This window comes from Artibeus jamaicensis, unplaced genomic scaffold (genome assembly GCF_021234435.1).
Source record: "Artibeus jamaicensis isolate MK-2021 breed Jamaican fruit bat unplaced genomic scaffold, CSHL_Jam_final contig_797, whole genome shotgun sequence".
Taxonomy (NCBI): domain Eukaryota; kingdom Metazoa; phylum Chordata; class Mammalia; order Chiroptera; family Phyllostomidae; genus Artibeus; species Artibeus jamaicensis.
Window position 1 is genome coordinate 7,175,085 of NW_026521977.1, and position 20,616 is coordinate 7,195,700.

Here is a 20,616-nt window from a genome sequence, read left to right on the forward strand (position 1 = left end):
CAGTTTATATTCCCACTAGCAGTGCACAAGAGTTCCCTTTGCTCCACATCCCCACCAACACTTGTAATTTCCTGTATTTTTTTTATAATGGCCATTCTCAAAGGGGTGAGGTGATATCTCACTGTGGTTTTAATTTGTATTTCCCTTATAATTAATGATGTTGAGCATCTGTTCACGTACTGTTGGCTATCCATGTCCTCTTTAGAAAAATATCTGTTCAGATTGTTTTGGGGTATTTTTGCTTTTAAGTTGTATGAATCCTTTACAAATTCTGGATATTAGCCCCTTATCAGATATATACTTTATGAGTATTTTCTTACCTTCAATCAGTTGCCTTCTAATTTTGTTGATGGTTTCCTCTGTGATGCAAAAACTTTTTAGTATGAGATAGTCTCAATGATTAGGTTTGCTTTTTTTCCCATAATCATTTATCCCCCTTATACCCTCATCCACCTCCACTCACCCCTCTCCTAAAAAAGAAGTTTTTGTTTTTGTTTTTGTTGCTTTTTCTTTTGGTGTCACATCTACAATATCATCACTTAAATTAATGTTAAGAGCTTACCACCTACGTTTTCTTCTAGGAGTTTTATGATATCAGGTCTTACATTTGTCTTTAATTCATTTTAAGTTAACTTTTTTGTATAGTGTAAGACAAGCGGTTGAGTTTTATTCTTATGGATGTAGATGTCTAGTTTTTCCAACACCATTTAATACTAAAAAGACTGTTCTTTCCTTATAGCATATTCTTGGCTTCTTTGTCAAAATTAATTGACCTTCTATGCATGGGAGTTTTTCAAGGCTCTGTATTTTTTCTCACTGATCTGTGTGTCTATTTTCATGCCAATACCATTCTGTGTTCATTATTACAGCTTTGTTACATAGTTTAAAATCAGGGACCATGATGCCTCAAGCTTTGTTCTTCTTTCTCAAGATTTCTTTGGCTTTTCAAAGTATTTTTAGAATTCCATACAAATCTTAGGATTATGTGTTCTACTTTTTTGAATGCCATTGGACTTTTGATAAGGATTCCATTGAATCTGTAGATTGCTTTGGGTCGTATGAATATTTTAAGAATACTGACTCTTCTAATTGATAAGAACAAGTATATTTTCATTTATTTGTATATTCTTCACTTTCTTTCCTCAGTGTTTTATAGTTTACATATATGTCTTTCACATCCTTGGTTAAATTTATTCCTAAGTATTCTATTCTCTGATGCAATTATAAAAAAAATAAGATTGTTTATTTTTCTTTCTATGGTTCCTTATTAGTATATAGAAATGCAACAAGTTTTTCGTATATTGATTTTGTATCCTCCAGTTTTACTGAATTTGTTTATTAGTTCCAACAGGTTTTTTGATGGAGTCATTAGGATTTTCTATACATAACAATATCATATCTACTGAAAATAGTAAGTTTACTTCCTCCTTTCCTACTTGGATACCTTTCAATTCTTTTTCTTGCCTAATTGCTATGGCTAGGACTTCCAATACTGTATTGAATAAGGCACACACCTTTGTCTTTTTCCTGATCTTAGAAGAAAGCTTTTTCAGCTTTTTACTATTGAGTACAATATAAGCCATGGGCTTGTCATATATGATCTTTATTATGTTGATGTATATTCCCTCTATACCTCAACATAATAATAAAAGTATTGGGTACTTTTTAAAATTTTAAATCATAAATGGATGTTGAATATACAAAATGCTTTTTTCTAAATCTATTGAGATTATTGTTATGATTTTTATTCTTTATTTTATTAATGTGGTATATTATGCTGATTGATTTGCTGATGTTGAACTATCCTTGCAACCCTAGGATAAATTGAACTAATCATGGTGTATGATCCTTTTAATGTAGTTGAATTCATTTTGCTAATATTTTGTTGAAGATAGCTGCATTTTTTAGAAATATTGACCTGAAATTTTCTTTTCTTGTGGCATCTATGTCTGGTTTTGGTGTCAGGGTAATGCTGGCCTCATTAAATGAGTTTGAAAGAGTTCCTGCCTCTTCTATTTTTTGGAAGAATTTGAGAAGGATTAATAGTTATTGTAATGTTCAGTAGAATTTACTAGTGAAGCTGTTGGGTCCTGGATTTTTGTTTGTTGGAAGATTTTAATTAATGATTCAACTTCCCTACTAGTAATTAGTCTGCTCAGATTTTCTGTTTCATTATAATTCAGTATTTGCAAGTTTTACCTTTTTGAAAATTTACTATATCTTCTAGGTTGTCAAATTTGTTGGCATATATTTGTTCATATTAATCTTGTGTACTCTTTTGTATTTCTATGGTATCAGTTGCAACATCCCCTGTTTCGTTTTTATTTTATTAAAGTCCTCTCTCTTTTTTCCTTGATTCTAGCTAAAGGCTTGTAAATGTTGCTAATTCCTTCAAACAACCACCTTTTATTTTTTCTGATCATCTCTGTTGTCTTTTAAGTTTTTATTTTATTTTTACTGCTCTAGAGTCTTTGGTATTTCCTCCCTTCCAACTTTAGGTTCCTTTTTTTTTTTTCTTTTTCTAGTTCCTTGAGGTGTAAAGTTAGGTTGTTTATTTGAAACTTTTCTTGTTTTTTGAGATTGGCACTTATCACTATGAACTTCTCTTTTAGAACTGCTTTAGTTTCATTGCACAAATTTCAGTATGTTATATTTTCATTTTTGTTTGTCTTGCATATTTCTTAATTTCTCTTTTGATCTCTTCTTTGACCCTTTGGATGTTGACCCTTTGGATGTTCAGTAGCATGTTGCTTAATCTCCACATATTTGTGAATTTTCCAGTTTTCTTCATGTAATTAATTTCAAATTTCATAGCATTGTGGTTGGAAAAGATGCTTGATATGATTTAAATCCTCTTACATTTATTTATTAAGACTTTTAAAAATATTTTATTATAGTTCAAGTACAGTCTTTATTTTCCCACCACCACTTTCCTCCACCCCACCCACCCCCACTCCACCTCCCAACCTCAATCCTACCCCCCTTTGACTTTGTCCATGGATCCCTTTTATAGACTTTTTAATTGCCTAACATATGTGAAGTTGTGTATATATCTGTTAAGTCCATATGATCTAACATGTTGTTTAAGACTGCTGTTTCCTTATTGATTTTCTGTCTGGAAGATCTATCCATTGATATAAGTGGGGTATTAAAATATCCTAATATTATTATATTGCTGCCTATTTCTCCCTTTAGATCTGCTAATAATTATATAATTAGGTCCTCCTGTATTGGGTTCATATGTATTTATACATTGTATTCTCTTGTTAGATTGACCTCTATATAATTATGTAATTTTTATCTTTATCTCTTACTACAGTTTGTTTTAAAATCTATTTTTTAATGAAATAAGATAGCTATTCTAGCTTTCCTTTGGTTTCGATTTGCATGGAATATCTTTTTCTGTCCCTTCACTTTCAGTCTCTTTGTGTCTTTACATCTAAACTGAGTCTATTGTAGGCAGCATGTAGATGGGCCTCCTTTTTCTAATCCATTCAGCCACTCTATGTATTTCAAGTATAGAATTTAGTCCGTTTACTTTTTTAAAAAGATTTAAGATTTAAATCTACTTTTAAAGCCACTCTATGTATTTCAAGTATAGAATTTAGTCTGTTTACCTTTTTAAAAAGATTTAAATCTTTTAAAATTAAAAGATTTAATTTACTTTTAGGAAGAGGGAGAAGGAGAGAAAAAGAGAGAGAGAGAAACAGCAATGTGTGGTTGCCCCTCACACGCCCTACACTGTGGACCTGGCCCGTGACCCAAGTGTTTGCCCTGACTGGGAATCAAATAGATGACCCTTTGCTTCACAGTCCAGTGCTCAATCCACTGAGCCACAACCAGCCAGGATTCCATTTATTTTTAAAGCAATTATTGATGAGAATGTACTTACTGTCATTGAGTTTGTTGTTTACTGGCTATTTTTACAGTTCCGCTCTACCAAGACTCTCCTACTGCTTTTAATTAGACCCTTCACTGTTGGGTGTCTTAAAGATCTCTGCCTGAAATGCACCTCCCCTCTATTTCTTCCTATATAAATCCTTTCACTCTCTAAGACTGGGTAAGACCCATTTCTCTAAAGCAGTTTGCCATGACTTTCTAGGCAGGTGCAGTCTAGCTTGTAAACTCCTATAACATTTTATTGATAGAGTTCTCATGGAACTTATCGCATATTAGATACTTAATTATAGTTCATTTTTACATATCTATCTCTTACTAGAATATAAACTCTTTAAAGCTAGAGGCTGTTTCATTCCCTATCAGTGGCCCATATCATGTAGCATAGAGGTTCTTAACCTAGGATCCACAGAGTCCAAGAATCCATCTACAGAATTTGGAGGCTCTATGAACTCAGATAAATTCACTAACCTTTAATCAAAATTTTATATTTCCTTTAATCATGGTTGCAGGCAACAAACCACAAAACACTCATAGTATTTGTGACATTGTAACTAATCAAATCACAATGCATTTTATGATACTGTACTTGATGAAGACATCTCAAAACATCATTTATGTTTATCAGTGCTTCAAAATTATGGTGTTTTAGTCCTTCCATTAGCTCTTATTGTTTAATGCATTAGTAAAGTAGTACCTTATACCATATCACAAAATTTAAGGTTTAAAATTTTAATATAATTCATTTTTTCTATAATTCCATGGATTTTACTTTATGCTTTTAAAATAAGAAAGGACCTGTAAATTTAACTAGACTTATTAAAAGGATCCATGGGGGTTGGGGGGCAGGAATTAGAAGGTAAGAATCTCTCAGTTCCAATATAGCACTTCACAAAATAAGAAATAAAAAAATTATAGAAAATAATCATGATGCATGCAGTTGTTGAATAGGGCTATAAAAGTGTACTATGAACTACAGAATGTTGTATAAACATGGTGTTCATAAAAATTAATAGCCCTAGCATTGGAAAAAAACTAATTCTCTGTCCTTTACAATAGCCTTATTAAAATGCAATTATGACAAATACCATATGATCTCACTTATATGTGGAATCTAATAAACAAAATAAACTGATGAACTAACTAGAACCAGAGGCATGGATACATAGAACAGATGGAAAGATCTCAGAGGAATGGAGGTGGGGGCAGGACTGTATAAAAGAAGGTGAAGAAATTAGCCAAAGAATATGTATATGCATAGCCCACAGACACAGACAATAGCATGGTAAAGGCCAAGGGAGGAGAGGTGGGGTCTTGGTGGAGGTGAACAAAGGGTGGAGGAATGGGGGACATCTGTAATAGGTTAATAATTTTTTAAAAAGCTAAACAGAAAAAAAAGATTGTTGCATACCTCCAAGGACAACTCATTATCCTCCAAAGAGTAGTATCTTGCAACATGGACAGCTACAACTATTCCATAGTTGGTTGTATTATACACAATATTGTGGTTCTTTGTAACTTCTTATCACTGATCTGCATTCTCTCTTCAGGGAATTAGATAGAATAAATTCAATCCCTCTTCCATATGACTTTAATCTTTAGAGACAACCATCATGTCATCCTTGATTTTCTTTTCTTCAGGGTTAATATTACTAGTTCCTTCAACCATTCCTCATTATATAATTTTGCATCTGTTATCATGTCAATGGTTCCCCTCTGAGAATACTTTGAGTCTCTTGTAAAGTGTGGTAATTCTCAACTCAACACAATATTTTAGATGCATTCTATTGATCAGGGAGTTCAATGGAATTACCACCTCTTTGCTACATACTATAGTAATGCTGACTGAGATAGTAGTGGCAAATTTTTAGCAATATTCATCATGCTAACTCCACTGCACTTTCTGTCACCTTAAAGTCATCAGCTTTTTAAAAAATTAATGTGCCTGTTATTTGAATTTCCTTCAGTAATCACTTGAGAAGCTAGGTGATTTGTTCACAACCTCTGGACTTGACAATACAATGTATTAAATTTTATCTTGATGGTTAATTTTAAGTCCATGTTTTCAGTTTACCTGTTGTTTTATTTCTTTCATATATTATATTCACTGTTTCTCCCAGATTTGTGGTACCTGTAAGTTTGATGAGCATGATTATCATATTTTAATATTTGTATTTACTATATTTTATACATTAACATATACTAAAAACACCTGAATTCTGATGCCTAAAATATATGTACTGTATAAAACAATCAAAATTTTGTGAAGTACATAGAAGATATTCTTCAATAGTGGGAATACAGTGATAAACAACTCTTAAATTGGAGGTCTCATACCCTAAATGTCTCTCTTCCATCAAATCTATAACACTGTGAGAAAAAGGAAGAGTATAAAACTAACCATTACTTACAAGAGAAAAATTATTTTAAATTCCCTTGTAATTTGGACAAAAAAATCATCAGAAATTAATTTCTTTATTTTTATACTAAAGAGCCCTCTAACGTATTTTGAGAACTATCTTATAGAACTAAAACCATCTTTCTGGTGAATCATAAAAGTAATCTAGCAATCTCACTTTTCAGAAATTATTGATCTGGCAGCCTCAATTACTCTAGAACATAGCCAATAATGCAGAAAATAAAGTCTGAGCAGTCAGAAGAGTTAGCATGATTCCATGCACTAAAGACCATGCATATTACCTGGAGTCTCACCAAGATATATTTGTTCATATTTTCAATATAGTCCAGCATGTCATGATCATCTGATTTCATAATTTATAGATTAATAGGATAAAATTATAAATTATTCACAACTAAGCAAGAAGTAGCAGCCTGCAATCTAAAGAGGGGAAACCAACACAAACACACATGCTGAAAAATGTCTATCTCAAGCAGACACAAGAACTCCAAGGTTACATAACTGCAAAGAAATAGCCATAAAGCCAAACAGTCCTAATTATCACAATGATCTCTGAGGACATCATTACATTATAGCATAGTAAAATGACTGACATTTATAATATGATAATCATCATAACACCTCAAATTTATGTAGTTTGCAGCTCATAAAAAAACCTTTATAGTCATTATTATAGTTAATTTTCAAAATGCTTAAGTTACCAAGTCAGGTATTGGTACCATGTCCACTTTAAAATTTTGTGGCTTGGGGAGATTGTAGAACTTGTACAGATCCTCATTAATTGTTTGGAATTGGAGTTCATAGTTTACTGAACCATGACCCCAAGTCATCAAATAATATTTACATTGTATGCTATATAATGTGGTCAGTAAGACAGAAAAGTACATAATACATTTTAGAAACTTCCACAAAAATTGCTGATGGGCTGAAAAGTTTAATCTGAAAGTTTAAACTTTTGGGTCCTTGAAGGAATAAAATTAAGTTAAATAAAAAATTCCCTTATAGCAAATCTCCATTTCCCCACAGTGTCACAGAGTTTTAAGTTTAACTTATAATGTTAGTAATAAATCCAGAATCATTAATTACCCTACATTTTAAAAATCTAAAATCTGCACATAAAAAATGAAGGGCCACACGTACTCTAGGAATCACTTAGATTTGATTTATTTAGTTGAAAATGTCATTAAAGAATCTCATCTGTCTTTCAGGACACACTTGAACCTGAGTGGGTTCTTGTGGAGAGAGTGGAGACAGTGGAGGTGCGATACCAGAACAGATGTCATGGGTCAAAGTGCTTCTCACTTGAGCATTTAGCTCCAACAGTCTTAGAAACCTTCAAATCTCAAGTCTACAATATTTGGAGGCAAAATACTACTGCTTATGATATTTATAAAAATGAGAAGCAATATACTATTTTGGGTTTTCTTCTTACTTTTTAAGCAATTGATATTTTCATAATTAAACACTACCCATAAAAAGGAAATAAGGGACAAAAATTAAAAATAAAGTTGCAGCTAAAAACATTCTTGTACTACCTTTTTCAGGGAAAGGCTTACAGTTAGTTTAAAACCTTGATTTGCTATCATAGGAATGAAAAAAAAATGCACAAAGTTTGACAAAAATGGAGCTACCTCAACATTCTTAATGGATCACAATCTGCCATCACCATGGTAAGCCCTGAATAACTTTTTCTTAGTTAATGCCAATTATGCTCTTCTCTGGCCCTTGAAATCCCACATTTTTTAAGGCCTGAAATCTTTAAAAGAATAAAGTTCAACAGTTAAGTCCAAACGTACCCTCTTGTTCAGTCCGAGTCATTTCCTCAAGCTTCTTCTGTTTCAGTGTGTCCACCACATCGGCAAGGCTCCCTTTGCGGCGCTCTGGGGTTCCAAAAGTAACACTGGTCATTATCTCGCGGTCCCGACTCCCTTCGTCAGGCTTATGTGGTGAGGTAGAGGTATTTCGGAAGGAATATAGGGAACATAACTTATTATTCTCTGACTCCTAGGAAAACAAAATAAAATAAAGCCATTAGGATCCTTGTCTCTTTGCTTATCATTTGGAAAATTCCAAACTTAGAATTACAGTATGTGATATGTAGATGGACAAATAAAATATAACTATCTGTGCTTTAAAAAACTAAATATTAAAGAAGCAATTATCAGAGAAGCTAATATGAAATGGCAGATTCAAACTGTTATTTTATTAGGAAAAAAACAGCCTAAGGGGTTTAAAAACAGTTTTAAAATAGACATTTCAACTTCTTCCTCATTTACACCCTTCATTTAAAACAGTTCAGTGTCAATTATTAATTATTAAGATTGGCAAAGTTTTTTTAAATTAGCAGTTTTATTAGCAATGTTCTTCCCACAGTTTAAAATATATATCACAAAACATCATTCTTGAATTTATAACCAGTAGAAAAATTGGCTTCGATAATCACTGTCAATTGTTCACCAGAAAATACATAAAATATCTAAGTCAATGCCAGAAAGTTAACTAACCCAAATATTTTCGTGTGCTGGGGTTTGGAAAGGAGCATTTTTTTTCTAGCTGTACATCTGTCAAAAATTATAGAACCTCTTTCTATTCCTTACTTTCTATCATTGGTACTTGAGCACATGATCACACATATTTTTCATGGGCATTTAAAAATGGTTTGGGTTTATGTTTGTTTCCAAAAGAACAAGTTTATTACGGGAACATTTGCACATGAATTACTTCACAGTACGGAGAAGTTACCTAACTGGTAAAAGAATTGGATCCATCTGCAAGGAGGAAAAACAAATCTTAGATTAAAAATAAGACACCTAAAAGTTTATACAACGAAAATGTTTGCATATCTCTCTAAATCAGAACTGAGAGTTGAAAGGAACTAGTCTCTGGCAGAAGCCCATCAGTAGCCTAGCATTTGCCTTATGTGTCTGTGTCTGGGTAGGCTCTCTCCCACTAAAATTTTTATGAAACAAATAAAGTATCTAGCCTTTGTGATTCTCATCAGAAGCTTGAAAATCTTAACTGCTCCTATACTTCTCTCCATCTTCACAAAGAAGCCTGGCAAGCTTCAAGAACTAGAGAAAGAAGCATGAGGTGAAATTTACAGATTTAATAAGTGAAAAAGGGGAAAAAGAAAAATGGAATTAGAGAAGTAAGTTTCCACATATATTAAATGAGATGATAATTGTACTCCAAAAATGCTACATATGCATTTTTGTTATAGGTACTACATAGGTATTATTGTCATTATATAAAAGGCAGGAATAAAACTTATTTTGAAGGTTATTGGGGGCATATAATGAGATAACATTTATAAAGTAACAGCACACAATGTTGAGCTCATAAGTGGTATTTAGTAAATAGTAGGTCTCATTATTCTGATGGAAGAGGAAGACCTAGGAATGAAGCCAAGGAGGATTTTGCCTACTCTGGACCTAAAAAAATTTTTAGTAAAAAATATGACAAGTCTTGGAACTACATCGAATATTGTGAAGTCTGTGAATATACTAAAAAAAAACACTAAATTGTATACATCAAGTGGGTAAATTATGTATATTATATCACAGAGCTATTAAAATATTGTGAGCTAAATGTTAATTTTTTGCACTCCCATTGCTAGTACAATGCTTATCACAGAGAAATGCTCATTAGATTTGTAATGAAATAAAATAAAAAGAATAAAATTAATGGGGCAGGGCAGGAAAGAGAGCTCTTCTTTGCCTTTGTCCTAGATCTTTTCCTTCCCCCGAGGATGTTTTTCATTCATGTTTACAATAATTCCATGGAGTAATGCTGAGGAACCCCTTTATGCCAATCATGTTTAGTGCATGGTTTTTTGGAATGGCCTTTTCATTCTTCAATTTGTGCAGACAAAAACTGAGATGTGTTTGCAAAATTACTTAGACTCCTTAATAGCATTCCTTCAGAAAGCTGACCTAGGTGTTTTTTAATATATTTTATTGATTATGCCATTACAGTTGTCCCATTTCCCCCCCTTCATTCCCCTCCACCCTGCACACCCCATCCCCCACCATTCCCCCCCTTTAGTTCATGTCCGCACATCACAAGTTATCCAGATTCTATATCTCCCCTACTATTCTTGCCCTCCCTCCTATATATTTTCTATCTATGCTATTTATTTTCTGTACCTTCTCTCCCCTTCTCCTTCTCCCACTCTCCTGTTGCTAACCCTCCATGTGATATTCATTTCTATGGTTCTGCTCCTGATCTAGCTGTCCTCTTAGTTTGCTTTTGTTTTAGGTGTGGTTCTTAATAACTGTGAGTTTGCTGTCCTTTCACTGTTCATACTTTTTACCTTCTTTTTCTTAGATAAATCCTTTAAACATTTCATACAATAAGGGCTTGGTGATGGTGAACTCCTTTAACTTGACCTTATCTGAGAAGCACTTTATCTTCCCTTTCATTCTAAATGAAAGCTTTGCTGGATAGAGCAATCTTGGATGTAGGTCTTTGGATTTCATGACTTGGAATACTTCTTTCCAGCCCCTTCTTGCCTGTAGGGTGTCTTTTGAGAAATCTGCTGACAGTCTGATGTGAACTCCTTTGTAGGTGACTGTCCCCTTAGCTCTTGCTGCTTCTAGGATTCTCTGCTTCATTTTAATCTTGGCTAATGTAATGATGATGTGCCTTGGTGTGCTTCTTCTTGAGTCCAACTTCTTTGGGACTCTCTGAGCTTCCTGGATTTCCTGGAAGTCTATTTCCTTTCCCAGATTGGGGAAGTTCTTCTTTATTATTTGTTCAAATAAGTTTTCCACTGGTGGCTGTTCCTCTTCCCCTTCTGGTACCCCTATAATTCGGATGTTGGAATGTTTAAAGATGTCCTGGAGGTTCCTAAGCCTCTCCTCATTTTTTGAATTCTTGTTTCTTCATATTTTTCTGTTTGGTCATTTTTTTCTTCCTTCTGGTCCATTCCCTTGATTGGAGTCCCAGTTTCCATTCCATCACTGTTGGTTTCCTGTGCATTTCCCTTCATTTCAATTAGTTTAGCCTTCATTTGTTCCTCTAATTTGTGACTAAAATCAACCAGTTCTGTGAGCATCCTGATCACCAGTGTTTTGAACTGTGCATCTGATAGGTTGGCTATTTCTTGGTCACTTATAGTTATTGGCTCTGGGGCTTTGAGTTCTTCTTGAGCCATAATGTTTTGGTGTGTTTGCACTTGTTAATATGAGAGGCAGAGCCCTAGGTGTTCACCAGGGTGGGGCAACTCAGTTGCTGGGTTGTGACGCTGTATGGGGGGGCAGGGTCAGAGTGGGGCAATAGCAGTCCCCTCTGCTGCTTCCTGCCACTGGGGCCTGTGCAGTCTGTCTCACTGCTTGCTCCTTCACTGGTTTAACAGTCTGGCTGAATGGTTTATTATTGTCGGATTTCCATATAGTTCAATTTTCTGTGTTTTGGCTGCATTTTTGTTACTAAAACTTTGTTGTCTTTAAACTTGGTTGTGCAAGGAGGCATAGTGTTTCCAGCTACGCCTCCATCTTGGCTGGAAGTCTGACCTAGGTGTTTTTAAATCAATAATTACCATTTGATCAATCATGCTTCAGTCACTTTCATTTCAAATGCAAACTAATCTTATATTATAGCCTATAAGTCAAAAACCAAAACAAACTCTAGCTCAACCTAAAGGATCAAATACCAAGTCAAAACAATAGGTATGTGCAAGTGGTTAGCTAAAAAGAACTCATCATTGACTATAATAAAGCAAATCTTTTTATCACTTAAAACATGGTATAAGCCAGTCAGACAAAGATACATATCATATGATTTTGCTCAAATTGTGAAATCTAATGAACTAACAAGCAAAATAGAGACAGACTCATAGGTGGAGAGCAGTATGACAGCTCGACATCTAAGGGAGGGGAGGTTAAGGGTGGAGGGAGTATGCAAAATGAAAAAAGAACTCATGGACATGGACAACAATGTGGTGATGGCAGGGGACAGAGAAGTATATGGGGAGTAAATGGTAATGGTAAAAATGCAACATTTTAAAAAAAAATGGTAGGGATGACTCTCCAGCCTGAATAACAACTTAAGTTGTCCTCAAAGCATTTAGGCTCCATACAATACTGCCTTTTTCTCTCAGGACTAAGTTCTATCTTATTTACTCATGTTAGATACTTGTTAGATTGACCACCTTTCTTGTTTTTTTTACCTGTGAGAATGTGGTCACTGCTATCCTGTACCACAGACAATAACCATGGGTTTCCACATCAATGACTCACACTGTCCTCTGCCCCATAACCTGTGTGAAGTGGCTGAACACTACCCAGAAGCAGGCAGCAAGAAGCTGAAGTTATGATTTCCCCATAAAAGTTGTAAGAACTGCATGTGTGTAACATGTCACCAATGTGCCAAGATAGGCAGTGAATGAAATTATAAATGGCTTAAATTGTACAAGTAATTTTAACCATTTTTAGGAACAATGGAAAAGGGCAAAATTTATTCTTTCTGGCCCTCACTTTTTAACTTTCTAAAACTTAAGAAATATTGCTCTTTCATGAGCGGAGTCCTATAGGCAATTTACCTGAGTAAAGAGGCACATAAATCCAAACACTTACAATGAAGAAATTATTGTTGGATAAAAGGCAATAATGCCAAATTAGAAAAAGAGACTTCACATAGACCTCTAGTTTTTTCTAGAGAGCTAATTTTTAAATAACTTTTGCATAATAAAAAAGCTCAACTTTTCCTGTAATTTCCAAAAACTAAACAGGTCCCATGAAATACCAATTGAGGCAAGATTCCAATGGTAATATCTACCGAGTATCAATGTATGGCCCTGCAGCACAGCTGTGGAGAGATCTGAGACAGTATTTCCCTAAAGCAGTGGTTCTCGAACTTCAAGACATAGAATTCCCTGGTATGTATGTTAAAATGCAGATTCTCTCATCTCCTTCATACCCTGAAGAGTAAGACTCAGGAATATAAATTTTGATGAATATCCCAATTGATTCTGATCACAGGTTCTTTAATTCTGATGCAACTCACTTGAAGAAATATTGATTTCTAAGAAAGCAATGAAGTGTTTTGCCATAATGTTATAATATAGGCACAATTGTGAATAATTTTAATAAGCCTGGTTAGTTATGATTTTTTAAAATTACATAAAGGTAATTAATTACCTCTTTTCCTTTGACCCCTCTTGTGGAAACAACCCCTGTAAAACATGACTGAACACATGACCATCACTAAAAACAGAGCATATGGGGCACTGAGTAAGCATTAGTTCATTCAAAGGAAATTTATTATAAATTTGCTTGTCAGCCTTTAACTTCAGCAGCCCTGCTTAAGCTAACAGTAAAGAAATTTTTCAAAATATATTTAAAAGAACTTCAGGTCCCAATACAAGGAATAAAGAAACGTTGATTCAGATTTTCTAAAGAGCATTTCACTGGAAATCAATTAAACACAGTACAAAAATTATATATTGAAGACTGAAAAAGTACCCAGTAGTACCAAAAAAGGCATTAGACAGAGTTTCTAGAAAAGACAAGGAATTTTCCTAAATTAAGAATATTTAATTAAGATGTAGCCCTGGCTGGTGTAGCTCAGTGGATTGAGCACAGGCCTGCGAACCAGACAATCGCGGTTCGATTCCCAGTCAGGGCACATGCTGGGGTTGCAGGCTGGGTCCCTGAAGGCCAGTTCCCAGCAGGGGACACACAAAAGGCAACCATACACTGATGTTTCTCTCCCTCTCTCTTTCCCTTCCCCTCTAAAAGATAAATAAATAAAATCTTTTTTAAAAAAAGATGTTTTTGTGTTTCAAGGGATAGGAAAGTAAATATTAAAAACAAAACACATGTATGTATGGTGACAGGTGTTAACCAGACTTATATGATGACTATTTCACAATAAATATAAATATTGAATCATTACACTGTATATTTGAAACTAACATGACATTGTGTGTCAATTACACTTCAATTTAAAATCATGTGAGCTGGTAGATGTTAGCTTACTGTTCTAATAACTTCACAATACATAAGTATGTCAAATCATTATGCTATACACCTTAAACTAATATAATGTTATATGTCAATTATATCTCAATAACACTGGAATAACATTAAAATAATATTTCTTCAACTTTTCAGAAGGTATTCAAAACTGGTTGCTCAGCAGTGTTATTCAAAGGATGGTAAATGTAAATATTCTTCTCCTAGTACTGTGAATATATATCAAATATACTCAGATTTTTGAGCCTTTGAGTATCTTGTTCCTTTCCCCTTGAATGTTCTGCATCCCCTTTGACTATGCACTCGACCCTCTCTTCACAGCTCAGATCACACTGCATCTCATTCTTGAAGTCCTGCCTGACTATACTGAGCCTTACTATTCTCCTATTCACTCACAAACTACACACCAAAGCACTGAATCGGAACCACAAAACTTAGCATTTAATAAAACAATAGAATAAATTATTATTATTTTGCATGTATTAGTTACATTGCAAATTTACATGAACTCTTGAAGGAATGAGGCCATGTCTCATGCTTTTTCTATGTTCTTCCAGAGCATCAAACAAAATTCTGGCAAATGAACTTGAAACAATTACTCACCAAATATTATCAAAAATAATAAAATATTAAAGCTAAGGGTAAATATTTGTTCAACAATGACTGAATTGCTAGTTAAGCAAAATAATGAAAACTGAGGTATTAAAAATAAAGAATTTATTTAATAAAAGATGATATAGCTACACCATGGAATACAACATGACCATTAAAAACAATATTATGTATGTTGAATACAGTGTTGCTTATAGTGAAGAATAATTAGAGGCAAACAGGCACATAGACCAATGGAACAAAGCAGAGAGCCCAGAAATAAACTCAAGTCTCTATGGTAAATTAATATTTGACAGAGAGGGAAGAAGCATAAAATGAAGGAAAAACAGCCTCTTCAACAAATAATGTTGGGAGATCTGGACAGCTACATGCAAAAAAATGAAACTTGATCACCAACTTACACCATATACAAAAATAAATTCAAGGTGGATAAAAGACTTAAATATAATTCGTGACACCATAAAAGTCCTAAAGAAAAACACCAGCAGGAAAATCTCAGAAATTCCGTGCAGCAACATCTTCACTAATATGTCCCCTAAAGCAAGGGACATAAAGGAAAGAATAAACAAATGGGACCTCATCAAATTAAAAAGCTTCTGCATGGCTAAACAAAACAGCACTAAAATGAAAAGAGAACCAACTATTTGGGAAAACATATTTGCCAATGATACCTCAAACAAGGGTTTGATCTCCAAAATATATAAAGAACTCACAAGACTCCACTCCAGGAAGATAAAAGTTCCTGGGATTATACCCGAAGAGCCCCCAAAACACCAATACAAAAGAACCTATGCACCCCAGTGTTCATAGCAGCACAATTTACAATAGCCACATCCTGGAAGCAACCTAAGTGCCCATCAGTAAATGAGTAGAACAAAAAACTATGGCTCATTTACACAATAGAATTCTATGCAGCAGAGAGAAAGAAGGAGCTCCTACCCTTTGCAACAGCATGGATGGAACTGCAGAGCACTTTGCTAAGTGAAATAAGCCAGGCAGTAAGGGACAAATACCATATGATATCACCTTTAACTGGAACATAATCAATGAAAGAAAAAAGCAAACAAAATATAATCAGAGTCATTGAAATTAAAAACAATCTAACAATAGCCAGAGGGGAGGTGGAAGGGGACAGTTGGGAGAAGGGTTTTCAGGAACTACTGTAAAGGACACATAGACAAAACCAAGGGGGAGAGTAGAAGCAAGGGAGGCAGATGGGTTTGGCTGGGGCCAGGGGGAGTGGTGGGAAGAAAATACAGACAACTTTAATTGAACAACAATAAAATAATTTATGAAACAAACAAACAAAAAAGAATAATTAGAGGCAACTTGCATGTCCAATTGTACTGATTGAGGGCATTATAGCTTTACACATAGGGTAGAATAATTTGAAATTATTGAAAATCATATTTTAGCAGAAAACAATGATGTGAGAATATTCATAATATATTATAGTGAAAAGTATGTTAGTGATAAATATCAATATACGTCTTTAAGAAAAAAATTATTTACAGAAAACATTGGAATATCCAATGAAATTCATGGTTCTCTGAGGATTGGGATAATAGGTAGTTTTTATTTTCTTTCAAAAGTGTTGTATATTTTTCAAATGTTCTATCATAAATAAATAATACTTTTACTCAGAAACTGAACACTATTTTTTGTTGAATATAGATACCAAAAATGTTGTAGAAATAATGTATTTATAAGACATATTAAATGAAAAAACATACTATAGTATTTAGTATATAATCTCAATTGTGTGATATGTGTGCATAAAGGCAGATGTGGCCACACACACATACACAAACCTAGGAAGACATACACCAAAATATTTATAGTGGTTTCTAAATGATGATATTATTGGTAATTTTTTACCTGTGTTTTATAACTTATAATTGATGAACATACTTTTTATTTTTGATATTAATTTTTAAATTTCATTTCATTTTTAAATTACAGCTTTTATTTGTATAACAACAGATAGCTGATTTAATTAGTTTCAGGTGTATGGCATAGCAGTGAGACATTTATATAACTTACCAAGTGCTCCCCCTCAATAATGTTATTGGTACCCACCTGGCACCAGAACATAATGTTGTTATATTGTTTATATAACAAAAAGATGCTTGCAGGAAATATAAAAATAAGTTTAAGAGAATAGAGTTCAGTCTTCTTGAAGATGTCTAGAAAATTAGTATATTACAGTAGTTGGGAGCTCTCAAATAACATTTTCTAATAAATCTAGTTATTTAAAAAGGGAATTTTTGTATCAGCTAATATCTAGATCCTTATGATTATCACCCACTTTTTCCTGTTTGCCGTCTTTAATCGCTTAAGCCCTAGAATTGATGGGGCTAACCAGATGCAGAAGGCAAGAGGCTTGGAATTGAAAAGACAAAAGTGTCCACAACACTCAGACTAGGATATAGAGAATCCAGGACCACAAACTAACAAACAAAACTACTTGGAGACTGCAAACAGTTTTCTAGTTTTGCTAAAATATAGTTTATATACAATAAACTTCACCTATTTAAAAAAATAAACAAAAGCAATTTACTTTCTTTTCCCAATTAGAGTTGTTCAAATATCTTAAGGGAAGCATTAAAATTAACAGTCCTTTTGTAGGTGAAACTCCTCCACTTTCTGCACCTACTTCTCATTTAATGTAATTGCCTTTGTCTTTTTCATCTGATGCATTCTAGTCCCTAGATATTGTTCTGAAAATGAGTTGCCAATAACTAAATATAAAATTCTGTACCTTCATTTTCAGCAGGAAGAAGAGTAACACTCAGATTATGTGGCTTTCCCCATGACATGCAGGTGTAACTGACAGAGCTAAAATCTAAATGTAGGTTTTCTGATACCATATCCAATGCTTTTTCCATTTCACAGGGCTTTAATTAAAATAGTTACCTATTTGTATCAAGTAACAATAAACACATAAAATTAGTTATTTATTCTTGTATACAAATCACCCTACATCACAATTTTTTGTTTTTATTGATCCCTGTTCATCTAAGTGGAATAATAAACTACATTATTCTCTTCAATATCAATGCTCAATGCTTCTTTATGAAGTTTTCCCAAACTAATCCCACCGAGACCCACCCTTCACAAAACTCCAGTAACCCTACCCTTCGTAATTAGCTTTTTCTAGGGATGCTATCAACTCCCACTGAATCTCACTGTATATGGATTATACCCATTCAGTCCAGGAGCAAATACAGAACACATCTGCTCTGACTCATCTGGGTTGCTAACTGCACTGAGACCAGGAATGCAACTGGGCAGCCACAATGTGAAGAGAAGAGAGTTGTGGGCTTAGGTTGCAACGGTCAGATGTCAAGGATTTGAGAAAGTCAGAGACCCGAGGCCAGAGACCGCTTCTGATGAGGAACGGAATTCTTGCCCTACATGATGGCATGGAAACCCACTACAGGCAGAAGTCATTGAAGTTGGGAGAAATGCTTGGGAAATGAACTTTCCAAGCAGCATAAACCAAATTCCCTTTCTGTTGCCCAGTCTAATTGTAGGGATAGAATATTATCCTCTTACTCTTTTCTCCACCCATCAGCAAGGCTGATTTTAATGTGTTCATTCTTATTACACTGTATGTTGTCATTTTTGCTTTGCCTTTTCATTCTAGTTATAGTGCCTCTCTAATTACAGCTTTACCTCACTCTAGTCTGCCTTCCCCAAAGATAAGCTTTATTAATATGCCCAACTATAGGTTTGTCCCTGATTTCTCACCCTCCCCTAATCTATAACAAACCTCTGTTTCCTCAAACCCTACCCCAAATCACTCAAAGTCCAAATCCTAAAAATGGTTCTTTTGAACACTCTCTTACTGAGCCACTCCATAATTCTCTATGGGGTGTGTGTGTGTTCTTCCTACCACAATGAGTAGGAGATCCCACTTGTTTGACTACAGATTTGTTCCTGGAAATCTTTTGCAGAAGGGAATTAAGGAATGCAATGTCTGTAAAGAAATTAAAAACAATAATAAAACCAACTAAAAGTTGGTTTGTTTGTTTTAAATCACCATGTACAGGTAACTCAACCATGTCCATGATTAACATACATATATTAAGTTATAATACATATACAAGTCTGTCCTGAAATGATGAAGCTGCCAATTACCAGTTACCCATAGTTATGACCATTTTTGTAGTATTGCATCTCTCAGCTAACAAAGAACATTGAAGTACTACTCACTGTTTGGCCTAGAGGGGCATACTCATGATAGACAACACCTTGCCAATAAAAAACACAGTTAGCATGGTCTTGATCTTAATGCGATTTTGCCACTCCTTCTTAAGGCATGGAAAAATAGGTGACTTCCATTGGGATGACTGGGCCTTCGTTTCTGGTCATAGCCATAGATCCATGATTCATCTGAAGTTATGACCTTCTTGAGAAAATCTGGTTCAATGTTAGCAGTTTGAATCAAGTCATTAGCAACTGCAGCACAATGTTCCTTCTGCTTTAGCAGAAGCCATGGAATGAATTTTGCCATGACACATTTCATGCCATGATCCTGCACCAAAATCTCAGACATAGTAGTTTTTAAAAGCCCCAGATCAGCTTCTAGTTCTTGCACTGTCAGTCACCAGTCTTGGTTGATTGCAGTTCATAAACGTTCAACATTCTCAGGTGTTCTGTTTCTTGCAGGCTTCCAGAACGTGGATCACTTCCAACAGATTCTCCACCATCTTTGAAGTGTTTGTGCCACACTTTTATTTGTGCTGTACTCATTGCATCATCCCCAAAAACCTTCTGAATCATGTGACTAGTTTCTATGGAGGAAAGTTCAAACTTAACACAGAATTTAATGCAGATCCATTGCTCTACTCGCTCAGTCATTTTAAATACAACGATTCACAGTACACATGCTCACTTAACTGGTGTCTACTGCCCCACTGACTAGTACAGTGAAGTCATCATTGTTCACACATGCACATTCCAGTCCACTCTCCTTGGCTGCCAGGTTGCACTGATGTGGTGCCAGCCATTCTCATTATGTTAACAATTGCTTGACTTCTTCCAGACAGACCTTGTCATATATGTATGTGTGTGTATATATATGATTTCCTGCTTTTTCTGATTCTCTTCTTTAAACAACTTTAAAAAATAGAAGAGGCATTCTACTATGGTGCTATTGGATGACTGACAGAAAAGCTTTTTCTATCCTAGGTTCCAATACTTTCTTGCTAACAAAGGAAATCTAACCTTTTTAATATGCTAATAACAAATTGCTAACATTTATAGGTTCTTTCTCAGAGGAAAAGTATGTTTTTATCTAACATGACATGTTTTAAGGAAAGGCATTAGTTTCAGAAAGCTTCCATAAATGAAAATACAGTTTGGCTCCAATTACCAACAATTTATTCCTGACAAAAGTATCATTTGCTCTAATAATGAAATAAAGTGTATTCTCTTTCCCTTTTATTAAAAACAATACTTGGTAGACTATATTAAATTTACATAACATTCTCAAAGTTAGAATAACATTATGCTACTTTATTACTATACTATCCAATAACAATAAATTTATTCATGATGTATTAGAATATAGATTTTTATGAGCATTTGCTAAAATCATAATTCCTAAATCTAAAAAGAAAAATTCATTGTTTTTAAAATGTTATTTTGATTCAAAAAACTTACAGAAGTTTTTAAAATGTCCCCATCACCATGGTATCTAATAAA

The 20,616-nt window shown here is 34.2% G+C and overlaps 1 protein-coding gene across 20 annotated transcripts in view; it reads right to left on the minus strand.

Annotated features, from left to right (window-relative positions):
* The window catches only part of SOX6 (SRY-box transcription factor 6), a 625,241-nt gene that overhangs the window by 331,385 nt on the left and 273,240 nt on the right, over positions 1-20,616 (minus strand). For all 20 annotated transcript variants that reach the window (XR_008392936.1, XM_037150551.2, XM_053672994.1 and 17 more), the window contains one exon: positions 8,113-8,320. Coding sequence is in view for 19 of the 20 variants with exons in the window: in XM_037150551.2 (XP_037006446.1) it covers positions 8,113-8,320 (208 nt within the window). In the remaining variant the exon portion in view is untranslated. The remainder of the gene's footprint in view (positions 1-8,112; positions 8,321-20,616) is intronic.